The sequence below is a fragment of the Pseudoliparis swirei genome, chromosome 8 (genome assembly GCF_029220125.1).
Source record: "Pseudoliparis swirei isolate HS2019 ecotype Mariana Trench chromosome 8, NWPU_hadal_v1, whole genome shotgun sequence".
NCBI classification, from domain to species: Eukaryota; Metazoa; Chordata; class Actinopteri; order Perciformes; family Liparidae; genus Pseudoliparis; species Pseudoliparis swirei.
The window spans coordinates 5595782-5618543 of NC_079395.1; the positions used below are offsets into that span (position 1 = coordinate 5595782).

The 22762-nt window shown below is 42.6% G+C and overlaps 3 protein-coding genes across 3 annotated transcripts; all 3 read right to left on the bottom strand.

Annotated features, from left to right (window-relative positions):
- Nucleotides 1–594: 594 nt before the first annotated feature.
- gbx1 (gastrulation brain homeobox 1) lies at nucleotides 595–2984 on the bottom strand. The gene is made up of 2 exons (XM_056421286.1): nucleotides 2388–2984; nucleotides 595–1667 (listed from the first exon to the last, which is right to left on the bottom strand). Exons 1-2 carry the CDS (start codon nucleotides 2824–2826, stop codon nucleotides 1147–1149), a joined length of 960 nt encoding a protein of 319 aa, XP_056277261.1. The 5' UTR covers nucleotides 2827–2984; the 3' UTR covers nucleotides 595–1146.
- Nucleotides 2985–5266: 2282 nt separating this feature from the next.
- asb10 (ankyrin repeat and SOCS box containing 10) lies at nucleotides 5267–12923 on the bottom strand. Its single transcript, XM_056421153.1, has 5 exons — nucleotides 12348–12923; nucleotides 9557–9824; nucleotides 8026–8530; nucleotides 6618–6731; nucleotides 5267–6001 (listed from the first exon to the last, which is right to left on the bottom strand). Exons 1-5 carry the CDS (start codon nucleotides 12670–12672, stop codon nucleotides 5816–5818), a joined length of 1398 nt encoding a protein of 465 aa, XP_056277128.1. The 5' UTR covers nucleotides 12673–12923; the 3' UTR covers nucleotides 5267–5815.
- Nucleotides 12924–20877: 7954 nt separating this feature from the next.
- On the bottom strand, nucleotides 20878–21364 carry zgc:92591 (uncharacterized protein LOC436997 homolog). The gene is made up of 2 exons (XM_056421192.1): nucleotides 21251–21364; nucleotides 20878–21132 (listed from the first exon to the last, which is right to left on the bottom strand). Exons 1-2 carry the CDS (start codon nucleotides 21362–21364, stop codon nucleotides 20896–20898), a joined length of 351 nt encoding a protein of 116 aa, XP_056277167.1. The 3' UTR covers nucleotides 20878–20895.
- Nucleotides 21365–22762: the final 1398 nt, after the last annotated feature.

The window sequence follows — 22762 nt, forward strand, 5'->3', positions numbered from 1 at the left end:
ATGATCTTTGTTTCCAAATGAACAACTTTATGTATTTAGCAAGTTTTTAAAATGAGTCCATTCTTATTTTACCAAAATAAAATGTGTATCTCACAGATTAATGACACGGCTGATTGTGACTGATAAATTTATTATAGTGTGTTGAATGTTCTCAGTAATGAGGATCCATCCTCCACTTGAGACAACATGGCCTCCTGAACAGGAATCCATTTATGCTGCTGTATTAAAAAAATATATTATAATAATTTCAGGTACTGATTTTTTAGGAGGAAATACATTTATAAACCAGAGTGATTAAAACCACCACGAGGGTAAAAGAAGATACTGCATCAGTTAACACGTTCAAATGTGTGTCAACTTTTCACTTGCAACGTTTCGGTTTTACAGCAAAAGATTTGATGGATTTTGAAATTATATGAAAATATTCTCATGTTAAAATGTTGAATAATTTCTTTAGGATTTTATTTTATTTTGAAAACATGTGTAAATAATATCAAAATAGCCGCATGACCGCAGTTGGTACTGAGTCGCTACATTTTCTTTTTTAGCTGGATAGAATAACTATAAAATAAAATGTTACGCAACCATAACAAACATTTGTTCTGCCTTCTGAACAGTAATAATTCATTCTGGATTCCAACTTTCGTATAAAGCGATTTATTAGATCAATATACTTTACAGTTGTCCCTTTGTTTGGTCATTATTTCCTTCACGTCTTTTCTTTAACCGTCCAAGGTGGTTCCTTCAGTTGCCAAAAACCAAAAGTAAAACGTCTTACATGCAAATGTGGTCCAACAAATTGTACGAAACACAAAACAAAAAATTCCGCTTCACCAAATGAGGACATGCACATAACCAACAGAACATTTTGGCCCAACATATAAATACTTTTAAAAAATCTTTACAGTCTCCTCTCGTAGTGCCCATTTGTACCCATTTATATTTACATATTTACAGCAATAAATAAAAAAGAAATCACAGCATATTGCCAAATAATTGATCTTGTCCGCGAGCAAATCTCGAAAAAAATGATTTAAAAAAAAAAATCGAGTCCTTGTTTGTGCTTCATGCGTTCAACGAATCAGTGGAAGATAGTCAATAAGTGTTTTTTTTTCTTTCTTCATATTCGTGATGTTTCATCTGAGTTCATGGCCTGCTCCCTTGCTCTATCTGTTGGTGCTGACTCCTCACAGCGAACCTGTTGACGTGCACCGGGATGGGCACCACGATTTTGGGATTCCTCACCGGCTCTCCGCTCCGGTTGTTGACGTTTCCGGCTTTGATCCGTTTCCACTTGGCCCTGCGGTTCTGAAACCAGATCTTCACCTGCACCTCGCTCAGTTTCAGCGCGTGCGCGATCTGCGAGCGCTCAGTCAGAGAAAGGTACTTTTTACAGTGAAACTCCTTTTCAAGTTCCAGCAGCTGCTCGCTGGTGAAAGCTGTCCGTCTCCGGCGGCTCTTCCCCGCCGAGCCGCCGCTGGTCGGCAGCGCGTCCTGCGACCCGGTTTTTAGTTTGCTCTTCTGGGACAGCGAGCCGCAGTTGTTGCCGTCCGAGAAGCTCTCGTTCTCGCTGTCCGCGGAGCTGTCCTCCCGGTCGCTGCACGCGGCGTCTTTGGAGGATTTGAGGTCCAGCTTCTCGTCGTCCGAGCTGTACAGTTTGGTCTCACCTGACATGGGAAGGAAAGAAGAAGAAGAACATCCACGTTGAGTCACTTGAGCCCCAAAGAAAAGGGGAAAAAAGGGCGATCATTACGCAACGTCCCCCCAAACGTTATACAACAATCCATCATGGTGTGTGTGTGTGTGTGTTTTCTTCTTTTTTTGTGAGCTGGGAGAGATAATAGCCAAAATCAGAGGAGCTGAGCAACTCTCCAAATGTTTATTTACAAGCAGCAACATAACTTGACTCCTTCAGGGCCTTTACAAAATAAATAAAATGTGCAGCTGTCCTCGTTGTTCTGTAAGTTGTCACTGCAACTATTTCTGGCAACTTCATCTCCCTGCAAAATCACTATACTGAAGTTTCCTCAAAATGTAATAATTTTTTTAACATGCTCTCCAATTTGTTCTAATAGTATAAAGAAGAATTCAGAATATGTCAATAATAAAAGGAAATTAATATCTGGAACCACAGATTAGGGTTTGTCACCAGGTTGCATCCCCATGATGTTGTGCTCTAATACATGTATTATTAATAATTATGCCACCCTGCCACGATGGCAAAACTGATGTAAAATGGGGTTTTCCTTTTTTTAAAATTGGACGCCATCTCTGAGACCAAACATGGGCCACCAGCCTCTGCTTTGACCGCATTTTACGCACAGCGGGTCACTTGACGCTTTCGTATCTGATGAAATACCATAAATGAGTCACGTGGCCGATCTTACCTGATATTGTTTGAAAAGTTTCCGAGAAGTTGAGCCTCTCGGAGCCCTTGTCCCGGCTGTGGCGCTCATCGGAGTGCGGACTCTCCTGCCTCCTCGCTCCGGAATCCGCGGCGCTCAGACGGGGACCGGGGAGTTCCTGCGGCGGGTAGAAACTGTCCGGAGGATCCGAGAAGCTTGGCATCGTCGCGGTGAGCGCCACCATGGATGGCACCCCTTGTCCCAAACTGGCACAGAACGTGTTGGTGAGCCGTCCCGCGAAAGAAGCCAAAGGCGCGAGAGGAGGTATACCAGAGTGGGTTAAAGCTTGTGGAATAACCAAAGATCTGTAGGGCATGAACATGGGGTAGCCCGTGTACAGCAGGTGTCCCGGTCTGGGCTGCGGAGTCCCGATCAGGGAGTCGATTGAAAACGCCGTCCCATGGACGCCTGGTCTCTGCATCTTAGCAGGCAACAAAAAAAACACCACCTTCTTTTTCTTTAAAAAAAATGGAAACTTGGAAGGCAGGTGTCCCTTTTTTGTTTTTCCCCCCTCGGCGACGCGCAAAAACTTTCAGTGCAAAGACTGAGTGAGCTGAAAGTAGATCCTCTGCGGTGCTGTCATCCCCGGGACTGGACTGCGCTGCTGCTCCGGATCTCTGCGCTCTATATGCGTAAGGCGGGTCGGGCGCTTTGTTGTGAAGCCCCGCCGCTACCTTTCCCCCTCTTATTTGTCATACACAGTCAGACATAAACACACACGCTCTCTCGCGCTCTCTTTATTTCTCTCTCTCTCTCTGCAACTCCTCCCCCCAGCCCCCCTCCGATGTGTGCCTATACGTACGTGTGTGTGTGTGTGTGTGTGTGTGTGTGTGTGTGTGTGTGTGTGTGTGTGTGTGTGTGTGTGTGTGTGTGTGTGTGTGTGTGTGTGTGTGTGTGTGTGTGTGTGTGTGTGTGTGTGTGTGTGTGTGTGTGTGTGTGTGTGTGTGTGTGTGCGCGCAAGAAAGAGAGAGAGAGAGGGCGAGAGCGCATTGGTTATCATCTGCAATACAAGGGGAATGAAAAGGGGGTGTTTCCCTGGGGTCTCATCCATCTTCCTCAAATTACGCTTCATTTCCTTATTCAGCCTCTGACTTTTTGGCCGTTTTGAGAGGCGGTAGTTTCCCAGTGGAGAGACCAAATAGACCCCCCCAACACACACACACACACACTCAAAGCCCTCCTCCCCTTTTTTGCCAGGTTTACCATTGACTGCAAAACGGCTGTGAGAGAGACTGCTCCAGCCCTTCCCCTTCTATAATCGTTGACCACACCAACCCAATCAGCTATTATTAATTTTGATTGATGATAAGTAATTACTCTGGATTCAAGGGACAGAGCAAAACAACGGTGGCTTTTGTTGGGGGGTATCGGGGGCCGATGGGCATCAGAGCCGGGAGGGAGGAGAGGCAGATGTTTCTCCGCTCTTCTGTCCCCATTCTCCACCGGCTAAAAACAATGCGTTCGGCTTCAGAAAGAAAGAGAAAAAAAAGAAGACAGAGAGAAGTGCCGCAACAATTGTTCCCTGGAGAGAGATACTCTGCGCGAAATTAGATTCAGATAAAAGGCGTTTATGCGAGGTCAACTGCGGTGTGCACGCGGACACAAGAGAGTGGCCAAAGTCAAATTTGAGTGATTCCACGTCGTTTGAACTCAGGGGAATTTATTTAAAGAGCTGTGAATGATAAACCTTTAACGTCTCTTACCCATCAGCTGTCACGTAAATCCTCCCTTAAAGTTTATTTTAATTTTATATTTTATATTGTAATGAATATATATATATATATATATATATATATATATTTTAAAAGAATGTAAATAAATTAAATGTATAGATATATATTTTGTAATATATATATATTTATATAAATATATTTATACACACTCATATATACATATATTAAAAACAATAATAATAATAATAATACATATATATTTTATTTATTTAAATATATATTTATATATAATATATAAATATATAAATATATATATATAAACATTTATGGACACAGTTGTAATGTATTCCTGATCCAAAGAGACACACACAGACACAAAAAAACCTCTTATCTTTTCTTTAAGCAGTGGTTTAATCGCTGATCATTTCACCTTTTTAAATGGCAATGGGAACTGATGATGATTAGCCCTATTGAGGCCTGGGTGCCCGGGCTCTCCAACTGGTCGCCTGATTGCACGAGGACATAAACATATCACACCGACTCTGATTAGCAGTGGAGGGCCCGGCCAGGCTAATTCTTATAATTGCAAGTGACTCCAGCAGCACCTCTCTCTGATCTATTGAAACCATTTGCTCAGCTCCTCTCCCTCTTCTTTTTTATGAGGACCTCTGATGTTACTCAGCTCCTCTTTACACTTTGTATTCACCAGGGTTTTTTTGTCATGTTGTTCATGACCAAATTTAATTGAGATTTATTTAGAATATTTATCATTTCGATTTATTTCTGGTCTTTCAATATGTCTTAAATATAGGCCCAACAGGAAATTGCCTGTTATATACAAATATATATATATATATATGTATATATTATATTTGTCAGGGGAAGTGCTGACAATCTTGTCAATGCTGTTGTTTCATTATAAAATTTATGAAATTAAGTCAGCAGATAATAAACACGTGACCATAAGGATGACTCCAACTTCACGTGTTCTTCCTTGATGTCTGAGACAGACAGACAGGTGCAACTTCCTGAATTACTTAATTTCTGAATTATATGACCAGTAGAATAACTTCACCAGAACCCTTTAAGGACAATCGTATTTTGTATTTAGTTTCAGCTGTTTAAAAAAAATCTAACTTCCAACGTGTCTCTTTATATTTACAGTGTAGTTTGATACCAACGGCTCAATCCGGTTGAACAATAAATGTATTTTATTCCATTGATATCAAGAATATTAGTATATAAACACAGTAAGCAGCAGAGAGAAGATAACAGGAAATAATACAAGAACAATGACTAGATAACATGGCCATGGTGGAATATTTTATTTTACATCAAGCATATTTTTTTAATAGAAAACGCCTAATTACAATAATACCAATGGGAATAATTATTTATGCAAATATTTTAACGCAATCCTCAATGTACAACACCTTGTCACTATATGCCCATAAACACCAAACCACCACAATAAGTATGATACACAAAAGTGTCTGAGCCTCTTTGCTATCCAATGCAGTCAGTAAAAAAGAAAATTTGAAAATATATTAAAATATAAAAACAAATGGTATAACGTGCCATGTATTTGATCAACTCTAGTCAATAGCGCCCTCTTGTGGTACAACATCCAACGTGTCGCTGGAATAAAAGAAACAGCAGCTGCTTCTTAACTGCTGCTCCAGTTGGTGCCACCATTTAAATCACGGTGGCTCAGCATCATCATCATCATCTTCTTCTTCAGTGGACATAGCCTCTGTACTCCAGGAGCAGGTAGTTCTTGATGAAGGTGGGCAGATCCAGCTTAGGGACCACTTTGTGCACCCGGCCTTCCAGGAAGACCCGGACCCTGAAGCGGGCCAAGTGCTGCAGGGCGCGAGGAGTACGTGCCAACGAGAAGACGGACTCGTAGAACTCTCGGTGCTCCTGGAGTCACAGACGAGATCAGTTGACGTATCGCTTTTTGCCTTGCACGTATAATAATACAACTTATAACATAATAATACCATGAACACTTCATCAGACACCTCCACCTGCACTACTAGCACCATCACCACTTTCTTCCTGCACTAATACCCCCCAATTCACTGTCACTTGTTGTTTTTATATTGTACACACATGTTGCTATTAAGGATAGGAATATATAAGCATTTTTTGCTTCTACCTATACCATTTCAGTCTTTCTGTTTTGTATATTATATAGAATAATATTGTATTGTATTGCAATGGTTGACTGAATAAAATACACAACAACAACTATTCTGTTGTTTTCGATGTCTTTGTTATATCTATCCTGTTATTTTTAAATTACATGTATGTACAACAAGAGAGTACATGCAACCAGAGTGAAATTCCATGTATGTGCACACGTACATGTCCAATAAAGCTGATTCTTCAAATTCTGATAAATACATTGAAGAAGAGACAGGTGACAGGGATATGACGTTCTTCTTAAAAAAGAATTTAAATAAATTAAAAAAACATTTGTCTTGTCTAAAAAACAACACATGTTCTAACTTTATGAATTAATTATTTAACTTGCCTTCAACGCCTCCAAGGACACGGACTCGACCCAGGTGTCGGTGACCTTGAGGCGGCTGTAGGCGTTCAGCAGGACCTCGATGGTGCGTGGAGATCCACAGCAGTGCTTCAGAACCTGCAGAGAAACCAGCGCCACACCACGGAGTTCATATAACCGTCGTTTATAAGTTCACGAGCGAGCCCTGTGACTCCATAGAACTGGTAGAAATAAAGTAATTAAACACTTGTGAAATGAACAGATTGGTCTTCCCTCCAGGGGTTTAACTGGAAATTATGCAATTAGTGCTAATTAATCTCCTATTAACACTTGCCTAATTAGGAACCAGGCATTTTGTCTAGTGCACGTGGGTTCACTGATGGTTGTAGTCTGTTTCCCGCAGAGTGCAACACTTCATGTTGTGTCATGAAATGGGGGAAATGATTTGAACGGGAAGTTGTGAAGTCTGGAATATGGCGAGGAACAATTGAGCATTTTTTCGAGGCTCCTTCTCAAGGTGTCACACGTGCAGAACGAGATAATTACGCAACAAATGAGACACCTTGATGATGAATAATTGGTCCACGCTGTAAACGCAGTATAGTTCAAACCAGGGGCGTCTGTAGGACTCAAAGAAAGGGGGGCTAGGCCCAAAAAGGGAGTGTCATATCAGGGGGGGGGGGGGGCAGATATCCATTGTTTCTGACAGTTCATAGGTCGGTTCATTCAAAAGGGTGTGATTTTGCTCTGTAGTTTTCTTGCCTTCAGTCTATGATAACACAAGAGACAGAATTTCAGGGTCATAGTGATATTTTATGCTCATTTGGACCCTATCACTGAGATACTGATGAACTAGTTCAGTGTCAAATATACCATTCAATGGAGAAAAAAAATTCAATAATAATATACAGTATATTAATCCTGAGAGAGATGTCGATATTAATTTCTTGTATTTCGAATACACTCTCCCTGGAGACGGTTTCTAAGTTTCCCTTTAATTTACCTCGAGTAAACCTAAATAAAAACAGGTAACACTCGTTAACACCTACCGATGACCACAGCCTGTAACTACCTGGACCTACAGGTCACTCTGTGCATCACTTTGAGCTAAACTCCTGGCCGTGAGTGAGAAAGCCAGCGCAGCAGCTTCCCCCAGGTCCTAGTGCCCGGGGATTATATCGTTAGATATGATGATAGGCTATTGGATTGTAATTGGAAGGGGGGGAAAACATACAAAGCGGCACATATGTAGCATGTTAGTTATAAATAACGTGTCGTTTAATTTAATGACATCACAAAAAAAACAAAAAAACTTTTAAAGCCAATAATGCCAAATTATTTGGGGGGGGGGGGGCCGAACAACATTTGCTGAAGCCCCCCCCCTACAATAGGCCTCAAACCAGTGCACACACGTTTGATCCTGGTGTCCTACCGTGGGCAGAGCTCCGGGCCACACCCGGATAGAACCGTGGTTGAGCAGAGCTCGCACGATCCTGTCGGGCTGTTGTGAAACCTTGTAGCACGCCACCTTCAGGATGTTGTGCATGGGCGCCTCGCCGCCGTACTCCCTGTCGTTGACGCGTGCCCCGTTGGCCAGCAGCAGATCCACGACGTCTGCATTTGCGTTCTTGCACGCCATGTGCAGAGGGGTGTGCTTGTCCCGGTCCACGGCGTGCACGTCGGCCCCGGCGCCCAGCAGCGTCCGGCACACCCGGTAGGAGCGCTCGAGCTCCTGCGCCTCCTGGGGTCGCGCGCAAGCGGCGACGAGCGGCGTGAGGCCCTCGTCGTTCCGCTTGTCCACCGCGGCGCCGTAGCGCAGGTAGAGCGCGGCGTGCTCCGGGAGGCCGTTGCTGGCCGCCACTTGGAGCGGGGTGTCGTTCTCATCCAGCGTGCGGCCGGTGATCGCCGCTCCGTACTGAAGCAGGTTCTTGGCACATCTGGAGACACAGTGTGCATACATTAGATCAGCTGGCCCCACTAAGGGCCATGTTCAGAAACAAGTGTGTGGAATCTAACTTGATTTTAAACCAGATGGACATGGATATGGATGTGATTACGGTTATTAAGGCATTATCCTGAATCAGGGGCGTCGTTAGGCCTATTTTAGGGGGCTTCAGCGGTGATAGTGTCCAAACGAGCATAAAATATCACTATGACCCTGAAATTCGGTCTTTATTAACGGATATCCGGGCCCAGAAAAAAAATTGCGCAAACATAACAATCCATACGGCTCCCCTCGGGGCTTAGCCCCCCTTTCTTTGAATCCTACAAACGCCCCTGTCCTGAGTGTGTTGGAGAGACACACACACTTCTCCAGCACTTCTTTGCTCGATCCAATTGGCCACGTTCATCTCTGTTGGCCTGCCAGCTAGTTTTGATGCACCCTCAACAAGAATGAGACTACGTGTCTCTTAGAACCAAAATTAATCAGCAATAAAATCACCTCTGGTTAGATATTGCATTTCACTGATTATATATATATATATATATTAGGACTGTCTCAGAAAATTAGAATATTGTGATATCAGAAATTTTATTTATTTAAATATTAAATAAATATAAAGTTAAACTTGCAATATTTCTAATAATTTTCAAATATTAAATGTAATGAATCCAGAATGCATGACAGAGCATTTTGTTTGTTTTAATTGCATTAAAAAATAACTAGTTAAACCTGTAATTGAATTAACTGAGTTAACGCGTTATTTTTCACAGCACTAATATATATATACAGTGAATAATATATATATATACACATATATATATAAATATAAATATAAATATGTATATATACATATATATATATATATAAATATATATATATATATATATATATATATATATATATGTATATATACACATATATATATATATATATATATATATATATTAATAGTTTTTGACGCCTAATGTTGTCGTGAATTCTCTGACCTGTTGACATGTGTGTTCTCGACTTTACTCACTCCAAAGATTCGGGGCTCGTGCACAAGTGCAACGGCATGAAGCCCTCTTCGGTGACGGCGTTGGCGTTGGCGCCGTGGATCAGCAGCAGTTTGGTGCACTCTGGCTGGCAGCGCTCGCAGGACTCGTGCAGGGCCGTGCTGCCCCCGGGCGCCTGGTCCACGTCGGCCCCCCGCTGCAGCAGCAGCCTCAGGCATTCGGCGAAGCCTCGGCTCGCCGTGATGTGAAGCGGCGTGGTCAGCTCCTGCTCATAGCTCAGTGACCAGAGTCCTGCCAGCAGCAGAGAGTCAAAGACAAATACATAAATGTGAATGAGCACGTAATCCAAGAGCGGTTTTCCAAGAATTAATGCTTTGGTGACTTAAAAAAAAATACTCCGCATTTTTACACTTCCTTTCCTCTTCGACTCAAATGCATATATATATATATAAATATATATATATATAAATATATATATATATAAATATAAATATATATATTAATGGGTTAGATGTTTGAAATAAACCTTGCAGTTAACACAAGTTTAAGATATTTTAACGTTTTGTTGTTTGCTTTATCATCTCTTAAAAAATGGCGGTCGCGACCAAGTGGCTCTGAAACAACAGAACGTCGGTCTGCCTTCACAGCATCGTTGTGTGTGTGCATGAACGATTGTTCGTCGCCTCGCGTTGGCTTTCTACCTCATACAATTGTATTCACGCTCCAACAATCCTCAAAGTGGAGTTTATTTGCGATGAGAAATGATCTTGCTGGATAAAAGGTGTGTGTATCATCATGTTAGTGTTGGCCACAGAGCTTAGAGAGATTCCACTGGCTTTTAGTCGAGGGAACCAATGCAAACCTCCAGAGAATGAAAGAAAAAGAAAAAATAGACCTTACGTTTTTTGTTTGTTGCATAACTTGCAGCCAGTTTGGTTTAACAATCACAGCTCTGATGACCCCCCTCATGTGGGTACATCTGAAGTTCCTCCATTTATACGTGAGCCATGGATTTGTTTTTCAGGTTTTACGGTGTAGGTCTGGTTTATCCTGGAGGAAATCAGCGCTGGGTGATGTCTGTCTGTGCAGACGGGGCTATTTCAGGGAGTGATGTGATATTCAGCTTGACCCGGTGGCATGGAGGCCGGTGACCGGCGTGTTACATGCCACCCGCCGGCTGATTCAGCCAATTCACCGAGGTCACCAGGCAATTTTCTCTTGCTCTCATGACGTTGAGGAGAAGCACGTTGTTTTCAAAGCGTCAACGAGTAAAACCCAGACACTGCCATTGATATGTGTTCATACCACGTTTTAACTTGGAGTCAACAAGCAGAAATTGACCTTAAAATGTGAGACCATGAATAAAAACAGGTTAGCACTTCAGTGGCACTGAACTTACTTATATTATAGTCATGGTGTAATACTCATGGTATTACGGTGTACTATGGTATTACTACTCATGGGTATTACTTGTACTCATGGTATTACATGGTGTTGTGGTATTACTTGTGGTATGTATTACTCATGGTATTATTAAGTGTAATTTACTTATGGTATTACTTGGTATTGTATTACTCATGGTATTACTTATAGTATATTACCTATTGATATGTGTACTTATAGTATTACTTGGTGTGGTATTACTTATAATGGTATTACTTATAGTATTACTTATAGTATTACTTATGGTATTACTTATGGTATTACTTATAGTATTACTTATGGTATTACTTATGGTATTACTTATAGTATTACTTATGGTATTACTTATGGTATTACTTATGGTATTACTTATAGTATTACTTATGGTATTACTCATGGTATTACTTATAGTATTACTTATGATATTACTTATAGTATTACTTATGGTATAACTTATGGTATTTCCTATGGTATTACTTATAATATTACTTATGGCATTACGTGTTGTATTACTCATGGTATTACTGATAGTATTACTTATGGTGTTACTCATGGTATTACTTGTTACTTATTGGTATTACTTATGGTATTACTTATGGTATTACTTATGGTATTGTACTTATTATTATCTTATTACTTATGGTTACTTATGGTATTACTTATGGTGTTACTAATGGTATTACTTATGGTACCTATTGCTTATGGTTACTTATGGTATCATGTATTACTCATGGTATTACTTATAGTATTACTAATGGTATTACTTATAGTATTACTTATGGAATTACTTAAAGTATTACTTATAGTATTACTTATGGTATTACTCATGGTATTACTTATAGTATTACCTATTGGTATTACTTATAGTATTACTTATGGTATTACTTATAGTATTACTCATAGTATCACTTATGGTATTACTCATGGTATTACTTATAGTATTACTAATGGTATTACTTAGTGTATTACTTATGGTAATATTCATGGATTACTTATGGATAATAGCGTCTGCTAAATGACATCTAATGTAATGAAATGTCACAAGTCAATCGTCAGGTGTCCGTTCTTCAGGGCCCGACTGAAGCCAACCCTCCAGTTTGTTTATGTGGTGGACGCATGAGTGTTTCTATAAATAATTCCTCGTGTTCTCTTCTATAACCGTCACATGGTTTGTCTTTAAATACACGGCTCAAGCAGAGTTGCACCGGTGACACATGGCTTGCAGTTGCATATTGAACTTATAACATAATAACACGTAGCGTAATAACACAAGTGTCTCACTTTTGTTCCCTTTGGATACAAATCTCCAGGAAATCAAATAAAGTCACAAAAAGTTGTGCCCAAACTCGTCGCTACGTTCCTGAATGACCATGACAAAGCGCTGCCTCTCACCGTCCCCTGCGGGCACCCAGCGCATGTCCCCTCCCCGTGGCTCGATGATGAGGTTCGCCGTGGCTCCTCGGGGAAAGAGGCGCCGCACGGCCTCCAGGTCTCCGGTGTACAGAGCGTTCTGGACGACCGCGTCTCGGCAGAGGGCCGGCGGCGAATCGCTGGGCTTCGGCGGCGCCCGGTCCCTGATCTCCTTCCTCAGCATGTAGCGGTTGAAGTGATGGCTGGTCAGCTGCTTCTTCCTGTGCTTCTGCCTCGCCAGCATGTCTCCGTCCAGTTCCAGGGAGCGCAAGGCCGTGGACGTGAAGACGAAGCTGCCCCCCGACATGCTGGATGTTTACCGCCCTTTGCAGAGCGAAGCAGTGTGTGTGTGTGTGGGATAAAAAAAGACGGAGGCCGTTTCCAAGAGGCCCCACGTCTCTCTGCTTGTGTTGTTGTTTCTTCCTCCCCTGGTTGATGTCCACTGAGTGCCCGCCGGCTGTTCACAGGTTTGGTTCACAGAGTTGTTTTGATATTCGGTATGAGACCCTTCCCCGCAGTGTGACAACAGGAATGCTATTTTTATGTCTCGCATGCAGCCACTCGAGCCTCTGCTATCCGCCTCCAGCAAAGTTACATGAAGGTTCTCCGTCAGGCTGCAAGTACAAAAGACTTGTTTTGTAACTACAATACACAATGTTTATAGAGACAGAACATATAGTTATGCAATTACATCTTAGTTATTAGACAGAACTTTAATCAGCAGCAACTGATAGGAGGCTTGCTTCCTTAATATATAAATATATATATATGCATATATATATATATATATATATACATATATATACGTATATATATATCTGTATATATACATATATACATATATGTATATATATATTTATGAATGTTTATATAAATATATATACGTGTGTGTATATATGTATGTATGTACATGTATGTATTTATGTGTGTGCATATGTATGTATGAATGTATATATATATATACAGATACATATATATATGTATTTATATACACTACCGTTCAAAAGTTTGGGGTCACTTAGAAATGTCTTTATTTCTCAAAGAAAAGCACAGTTTTTTCAATAAAGATAACATTTGCTTTCGTCGAAGAATGCTCCTTTTGCAGCAATTACAGCATTGCAGACCTTTGGCATTCTAGCTGTTAATTTGTTGAGGTAATCTGTTGAAATGTCACCCCACGCTTCCTGAAGCACCTGCCACAAGTTGGATTGGCTTGATGGGCACTTCTTGCGGACCATACGGTCAAGCTGCTCCCACAACAGCTCAATGGGGTTGAGATCTGGTGACTGTGCTGGCCACTCCATTACAGACAGCAGACCAGCTGCCTGCTTCTTCCTAAATAGTTCTTGCACAATGTGGAGGTGTGCTTTGGGTCATTGTCCTGTTGGAGGAGGAAATTGGCTCCAATCAAGTGCTGCCCACAGGGTATGGCATGGCATTGCAAAATGGAGTGATAGCCTTCCTTATTTAAAATCCCTTTTACCTGGTACAAATCTCCCACTTTACCAGCACCAAAGCAGCCCCAGACCATCACATTACCTCCACCATGCTTGACAGATGGTGTCAGGCACTCTTCCAGCATCTTTTCACCTGTTCTGCGTCTCACAAATGTTCTTCTGTGTGATCCAAACACCTCAAACTTGGATTAATCTGTCCATAACACCTTTTTCCAATCTTCCTCTGTCCAATGCCTGTGTTCTTTTGCCCATACCAATCTTTTCTTTTTATTGGCCAGTCTCAGATATGGCTTTTTCTTTGCCACTCTGCCTAGAAGGCCAGCATCCCGGAGTCGCCTCTTCACTGTCGATATATATCAAAATAGATAGGTAGCTTTCCATGTTAAAGTGCATCATACAGATATATTGCAGATATATTTCCACCTCTTGTAATGTGAACGATCAGAGCATGAACAGTTTAAAGGGTCCAGACATTCCCAGCAAGACTTCGGACTTCCCTCAAAGAGTAACTGTTTTTTCAATAGGTTCAGTTCACAGCCCTCTCCTGTCTCCTCCACACATCACACCTCCCAAACCTCAACCTCTCCCCCCCTGCCCTGCACATCACACAGCCCTCCCCTCCCTCAATATGGGCTCCCTCCCTCTCTCTCTGTGATGACTGACAGGTGAGAAGACAGCTGGAGAAACTACGCCAGCGCTGACCAGCCTGATGGGTCCTAGGGGGGGTCAGCCCCAGCTGTCTGGTGTCTGTGCTGTCTGCGTCCTCAGCCTCTCAACTCAGCCTGAGGGGGGGGGAAGTGCTGTGCTGTGAGGCCTCCCTGGTCCTGTCCCTGTCCCCCAACACCATCTGGCCTCAGGCCACCCGACCCCGGTCGCCTCCACACCTCCCATGATGAAGGTGCTGGGGAGGCTGGTCTTGTGGCCTATCACCTCCGGTGAAGAACCAGCTGGCCTCTGCAATTTGCTGCGCACCAGCCTCATGTGTTGCTTACCAGCCTGCCTGCATCTGCCTCGCACTTGGATGGAACGATGCTGTGTGGAGTCCATGTCTCTGTGAGTCACTTTTGACTTCTCCAGTGCGCCAACACCTGAGAGCCAGCATCTGCGGAGTGAGATGCTGCTGCTCCACCATCTCTGTCCACCATCTCCTCTCACAGGCCACCCACAGTTTGTCAGACTGGGGCGTGTGCTGTCGCAGTGGGTGTCTGGTCAGGAACCCAGTGACCCACAAGAACTGTGTCTCCTCTCCTCTTCCTTCACAGTGACTTCCAGACTTCCAGGAGTCATGCCATCTGATGCCATCTGATGATTCTGACTGTGTGGCAGAGGTGGATGTGATTCTGGAGGGATGTAGGGGGCAGAGTGAGAGTGAGGAGGGTGGTGAGGAGGAGTACATGGGCGGGCGAGCTGAGCGGCACCAGTGGTGGAGATGGTGGTGGACTTCAGAGGAGAACGAGCTCTCACAGCTCGGTGCCTGGGGTGGGTGGTGTCCTGAGGGTGGGAGGGGACAGTACCTGTACGTCTCCATCTGGACGGGACTGGAGACCTGACAAGCCAACGACATCCGCTGTGTACAAGAAAGGGGGAAGGCCCTCTTTTCTGCAAAAGCAAGAAGGGGATGAGTTTACGCTGGTAAATGTGTATCTGTCTTTTCAGTCAGTCAGTGTGCTGCTGTGCTGCATTTTGCCATTGTCTGCTGGGCCAGTAACAGGCACTTGTGGCCCCAGCCGCACTATGAGAGCTTTGGCCACCTGGAACTCCGCCGCGGGGCCAGCCTTGAAGGACTGGGGTCCATATTGGAAGGAATTGGTAAGTGTGGGTGGGATAGGACAGACCTCCTCTCACCCCTCTCCACCAGACAGAGAAACCTCTCCTCACGCCACCTCTCACGCTTCAGAGGCACAGAGCAGGACCTGGAGAACATTCACACGCCACAGGAGCTGTCGGCCTCACAAGGCCACCCAACTATTCATGTGTTCTAACCCTTTTAATTTTTGTTTTTTTTTATTTTTTTTCCCTTTTGTTGCTATCTTTTGTGTTTTTTGTTTTTTTTAGGATTAATAATGTATGATCTATCATCTATCTATCTATCTAACAGGTGGCTTTTTGGACATCTGGACAACTTTCAAGGTTAAATTGCCACCCTGGCTTTTTTTTCCCTGACAAAGCCCTTATTGTAAGCCCTGGTGAGTGTTGGCAAAATGGATTTTTTTTCTGCTCAGCATTTTTTTCCCTTCTATTTTATTTCAAGAGCCTTAATGGATTTTATGCATCCACATGGCTCCCTGCATTAGAACATTAGGCTGAATGACTGGCAACCGCTGTGTCACTCTGCCCCACGTGCGGCGTGGTGATGGCGGAGGGACGGCACATAATTAAGCCTCCAAAGCCTACTCGCACGGCATCTGACAAACATCGCTTTTGACAGATGGACCGTCATTTTCACCGATTTTCTATCCAGCAGCAAAAAACTCCTCCCATCCTTTGTTAACTCTCTAAACACCAAGTGAAGAATTTTTTTTCAGAGACTGATTCACTTTTATATTCAAATGTATATAAAATTGCTCATATTTTAATGTCTGTTTATCCACCTCTGTGCTGGAGTCCGTTAAAAATGCACACGAGCTCTGCGGAAAACCAAGGGTCGGCGCCACAGGTGAAGAAAGAGGTGATATTTGTGGAGAGGTGTTCCCTCCTTTCCCATTTTGAAAAGGCGGGAAGCATCGCTGCATCTCATCTATACCTTAACGACTGTTCTGGTATGGAAATCAAGGTCATTTATTCTATGTTACAGTTTGGTAATAGATGCCACATTAAACTGAAGGCGAGTAAGAGTTTCAACTTTGAAAACACACATTACCAGAGAGAGACTAGGAATATTGTTTTTGCGGCTGGAGTACATCCTTTTAAATGATACACATAATGAGTTTATAATATGCATCTGGGCTACCTCCTCTCTACTTTGATGTCTTCCAAATGGCCCGGGTGTCATCAGCAAAACATGTAGGCACTTTCCCGCCTCATTGACTCCCAAATGTATTTTAAATATCATTCCTGGTAACGCAATTATTTAAAACGCTGAACTAAACACTTACTAATGGGGAAAAAGACAGCGACTTCGATAAATTCATTTCTCAAATGGTAGGCATTCGCGTTTCCTCCCCCCCCCCCTTCTTTTCCCCCCTCCTTCCTCTTCTTCTTCTTCTTCCTCCTCTGTGAAGCAGAGGCATCTCTGAAGAAAAAAAGAAGAAGAAAAAAGACATCAGCAGTAGTGGGAACAGCCCCCTGGCCCCACAGACCCCCACGTGGACATATTAAATCGTTGGCGATGCCGTGCCGCCGAGGTTCTTCCACACGGCGGTCAACCTTCCTGTCCCAAGGCGCCGAGAGGCTGGACATCAGCAACAGGCCGGACGAGAGCGAGGCACTTCATTTATGCAATCATAGGCAATTAGTTCCCTCTGATTATGTGCCTCTTAATGCTGTTTTGAGTACTGTGGCACACAGTAATACAGAAAGAGATTAAACTATAGCCCTCCCTCCACACTGAGCAGTCATTTAATATACTGAGAACATAATGAAATGTACACAGTAATTACAGTAATATTAAACGCTAATGGATTTGCGATTGGATCCGAAAACAGTGCAAAGAGTTCCAAGTTTAGAGAGCGCAGACATCGGAGCAATCAATTACCCATCAGGTGTTTCTTCTTGTATTAATGATTTATATACCTATTGTTATTCCTGTCAGAGGAGGCGAGGTCCCGCCTCCGGCACACGGGCACGTCCGCCCCGGTAAGAGAGCAATTAATGTGTAATTTACACATGTTATTCACACCGAGGGAGGTTAAAGAGAAACGGGGTCTGAGGGGTTGGATTGTGGTTCGAATGCGAGGTCACTATGGAAACGTGATGGGAGATGATGAGCACGCTGAATTGGCTGCCGACATTATCTGAAGGGAAGCTGGAGGCGTTCACGTCTTTGTCTGCCGATTCTGGTTTACACCACGGCTTCTTCTAATTGTCCGAATATCGTATTATTGACACACACACACACACGCACACACAGACACATTAATGCACACGCACACACACACACTCATACAGGTAGACACATTAATGCACACGCACACACGCGCATACACAAACACTCATACAGACAGAGACATTAAAGTGCAACACACACACACACACAGACAGACACATTAATGTACACGCACACACACACACACACACACAGACAGACACATTAATGCACACACATACACACACACACACAGACAGACACATTAATGCACACACACACACAGACAGACACATTAATGCACACGCGCACACACAAACACTCATACAGACAGAGACATTAAAGTGCAAGCACACACACACACACACACACACACAGACAGACACATTAATGTACACGCACACACACACACTCATACAGGTAGACCCATTAATGCACACGCACACACACAAGCACACACACAAGCACACACACACACAGACACATTAATGTACACGCACACACACACACTCATACAGGTAGACACATTAATGCACACACACACACACACACACACAGAGACACATTAATGCACACACACACACAGAGACACATTAATACACACGCACACACACACACACACACACACAAGCACACACAGACAGACACATTAATGCACACGCACACACACACGCACACACACACAGACACATTAATGTACACACACACACTCACACAGAGACAATAATGTACACTCGCGCACACACACACACAGACACAATAATGCACACACACACACAGATTAATGTACACACACGCGCACACACCTACACGCACACACCTACACACACACACACACACACACACACACACACACTGTCATTAAAGCACCTTTGATAGCCAATCACTGGCTTCCTTATGGCTCATCAGAGTCCACAATGGGGCTTTGACATTATGCCCCGTTTGCAAATCTCCCCCAGGTCTCATCACGAGGCTCGAGATGTTTGGTGGAGGAACATAAATGAATTTATCGAGCCTTGAATTGAACAGTAGCTCCAAACTGTTCCGCGGAAGCGTGATTACTTTTTTCTGTACACTCTTTCAGCTCTGAGCCCCTCTCTCTACCTATAATGTATTGAATTGGTCTTTACAGATTCCAATTGTCTCTCAATGCACTGATCACCACGCAAATAGCCCTTTGTTTCATCACGACAATTGAGAGGTTCATATTTCAACCTAATAGTCCCGTGTAACTTTAACCATCTATCACAACCTCATTTCATTGCGGTTGCAGTTAATACGCGCTTCCCCGCCAAGTGGAACATTTTCTAATGATGCACTCTCGCACGAAAAAACAAGGCAAGCCCGGGCTCCGCATCAGTCACTAATGCGTCCATCCATAATGTGTTCATAGCAGTGTGCCTGGAGGAGTCGGCGATGATGCCACCAGGCGTGGGCACGGAGAGGGGATACGGGGGAAGGGGGCGCAAGATGCAAAAACCTAAATGGGCATGATAATCGGGAAGAAAGTTAGCGCCATCAAAGACCGTCTCACCCTCGTAACAACGACAAGAATTCATCTTTTTTTTTTTTTTACATCGTTATAAACTGGATAACATCTAAAAATGGGGATTTGAATAATAAGAGTCAGCGGCGGGGAGTCACATCCAAGTGCATTATCAGTGAGCCTGGCTCTGGAGGATGTTGACAAGGGTGGCCTAATTGGTGTATGTAAAGCCTGATTTAAACACCGTCCTAATTAGAAAGACCTTTATCAGTTCCTCCTTTTTATGCAGATTGGACTGGCGCCCATTATCCTGTAATCAAGTACTATTCAGTTGACGGTGCCGTCTTTTAAAACACTGATTAGAAATGCATAACAAGGGATACAATGTTGCTTTATTTCCGCTTGTCAATTTGTAAATATGTACATTTTTTAAAGCCAACTGAATAATTGATCTTGAAAAAAAAGATATAGGTGAACAATATGACTTTTAAAACAGAGCATTGCTGTATTTTTAAGTGAGAATGACATCCGATGCATTCGTTGTCATCGCATCGTGAGATGGATGATGATTACGTTTGAGTGAGAGATATGCAAGTTTTTGTTTTCGTGAAAAATAAACCGAGTTGAAACACTTGACCCGTTTTGAAGACATTTGCATCTCCCTCGAAGACTTCTGTTTTTTACACAAACATGCCGTGGATGTGATTTCTGTCAAGTTTTTCCCATGTTGTGGGAGTCTTGTTTAGCCAAGTGTAGATTGATAGACAACCTCGTTACTCACATCCCATGAATGCATTTTAAATTAATCATTTAATGCATTAGTGCCATTTTCCTTAAAGAAAAAATAGATCCTACACCTAAATGAGCAAAAAACTGTCACTTTTGGTTGCCATCAATGTTTGAACCATCTCAACTTCAGAAACCAGGTTAAATAGTTAAAATGCCTTTTGGTTATCTGACAGTAGCTCGGCGTTGATACAGCTCCCGTTGTGTTGTGGTCACCCTCTCGAGAGCATATTCATCTGAGTATTGATAAATAGAGATATATATATTTCACCTCAGAGATGACAAGGCTATGACATTGCCTCTGCACATTATCATTTGCTATGGTGACTGAAATAAAATGTGTCAGTACGTGAAAAATACACGCTAAGAGGCATATTTTTGGGTAATAAATGTAAAAGCGCTGTTATTTTTAGACTGTCAACAATCACATTGTCTGGATATTATCTATGGAGGAGCACCGAGCAGCACAGAGGTATTTATACAAGTAGATGCGGTATCATACGGATTCATGTGGGTTATTGTAATATTGCACAGTTGATTTCACCAAGTAATAGTTTCTAATGGGAACATTTATAGCTGTAATGTACAAAATGAGGTCTATTGAATCAAAAAACAGAGTCAAGGTGTGCAATTGCCCCATCTAGTGGTGAATACGCGTTACTACCATGTAAAAAGCGAGGATACAAATACAATTTTGTTTTTCTTGACTTATATTTATTGAAACCAGCTGACAAAACCTCGGAGCCCCTCGTCGCAACAGCGTCCAGGGTGAAGTCCTCATTTGGAACTGGTGTACTTGGTGACGGCCTTGGTTCCCTCTGACACGGCGTGCTTCGCCAGCTCCCCGGGCAGCAGCAGCCTCACCGCGGTCTGCACCTCTCTGCTGGTGATGGTGGAGCGCTTATTGTACTGAGCCAGCCGGGACGCCTCTGTGGCGATCCTCTCAAACAGGTCATTCACGAAGGAGTTCATGATGCTCATGGCGCGGCTCGAAATCCCCGTGTCCGGATGAACCTTTTGAAGTGCAGAACAACAATGGGCCGTCAAGTCAATTTAAGAGAAGAAGTAAAGAAACATAGGAAAAGAAAAAGCATGCAGTCTTTTTTTGTGTTTTTTTTGTTGGTCCACCCACCTGTTTCAAAACTTTATAGATGTACATCGCGTAAGTCTCTCTTCTTTTGGTCTTTCTCTTGACCTTTTTCTCACCTGAGCTCTTCCCCTTCTTTTTAGATATGTCATTAGTCATTCTTTAGATGTCAAATGTCACCTATGACAATGTGAGGTACGTCAACGCGTTGTATCAAGTACTTCAGGAATCGTTTTCTGGCTAATGAGCAGCTGTGTATGTAGCGAGCGGTAGCCTAATTAGTGACTGATTTAGCTCACCTGCTTTGCTTTTGTAACGGATACGCTCGCGCGCCATAAAGATAACATGCATTATTACGAATACATCTGGAGTCAAGACGGCTTTTAATCATGTTAGTTTTTTTAAATTAATGCTTTTTGTATGGCAGCCTTGCGCAGTAGCCATGTGATAAATGGAGGCTGAGTTTTTAGTTGCACATACTAACCGCGTCCGCTGGGTGACACACTTGCACCAGTTTGAAGGCACATGGAGTTATTTAACGGTAATATATTCCGCTGCAATCTTCCATGCAGCTAGCGTTTTACGAGTTATATTTCGATGGCATAATACTGAAAGGAAAATTATTTTGAGCTGCATTTTAAAGTAATATTTAGTTTGTATGTAAGCTCACTCTTCCTTCCACGTGTGGACCTGCTCTCTTTCCAGATATATTCATATACACTGAGGCGATGCCTATTCAAAAAAAAAAGAGAGTACTGCATTATGAGAAAAACTTGATTAAAAAGCAGGCACTTGCTCCCTAAATTATCTTTTGCCTGAGTGTGTGGCAAACGTTTGGGATTGTGCACTATTAATGTATATTCTTATTGCTTTCTAATATAGTGCAGGAGCGCTATGTTAACTAAGACTGTATTTATTTGCTACATTAACTGTCTAAAAAAACCTGCTAATTGGGACTAATTGCAAAGACTATTCAGCCGTGTGCTACTGATCGTTCTTTGGCTTCCATGGACATTTCTAATTAAAGGATCTTCTATTCTATCTATTTCATATTATCTGATTACTTTAAGATTGGAGGGAAACAAATCTGATGCAGTGCTATTTATGCAATAATCAATGCCTTTGCCTCAATAAATAAATCCTCACTGTGTAGGTGATGCTCTGAGGCCCCTTAGTGGACAAGTTTTAGTTGCTGCGACTGATTTCTAATTGGGACATGGAGTTATTCGTTTGTTTATTGATGGTGTGTTTACATCCCCACGCTTGTGTTTGATCCTGGCACCTGCTGGACCAATTTCTGATTTGCATGCTGATAATTGGGATACAAATATCAGATACAATCTGCTCCGAGCTTGTATTTTATTTGATCAGATCCTTGTTGTGTTATTCAGGATGACATTTTTGTATTGTTTTGGCCACATAGTACAGCATATGTGAAGCAGTAATAGTGTATGTGAGAACTAATTATATCAAAAACGATCAGCATCATCTGATTCTGTTCGTTGTAAAGTATTTTATTCCCTTCATCCCACAATGTTATTGTATATTTTTCAGATT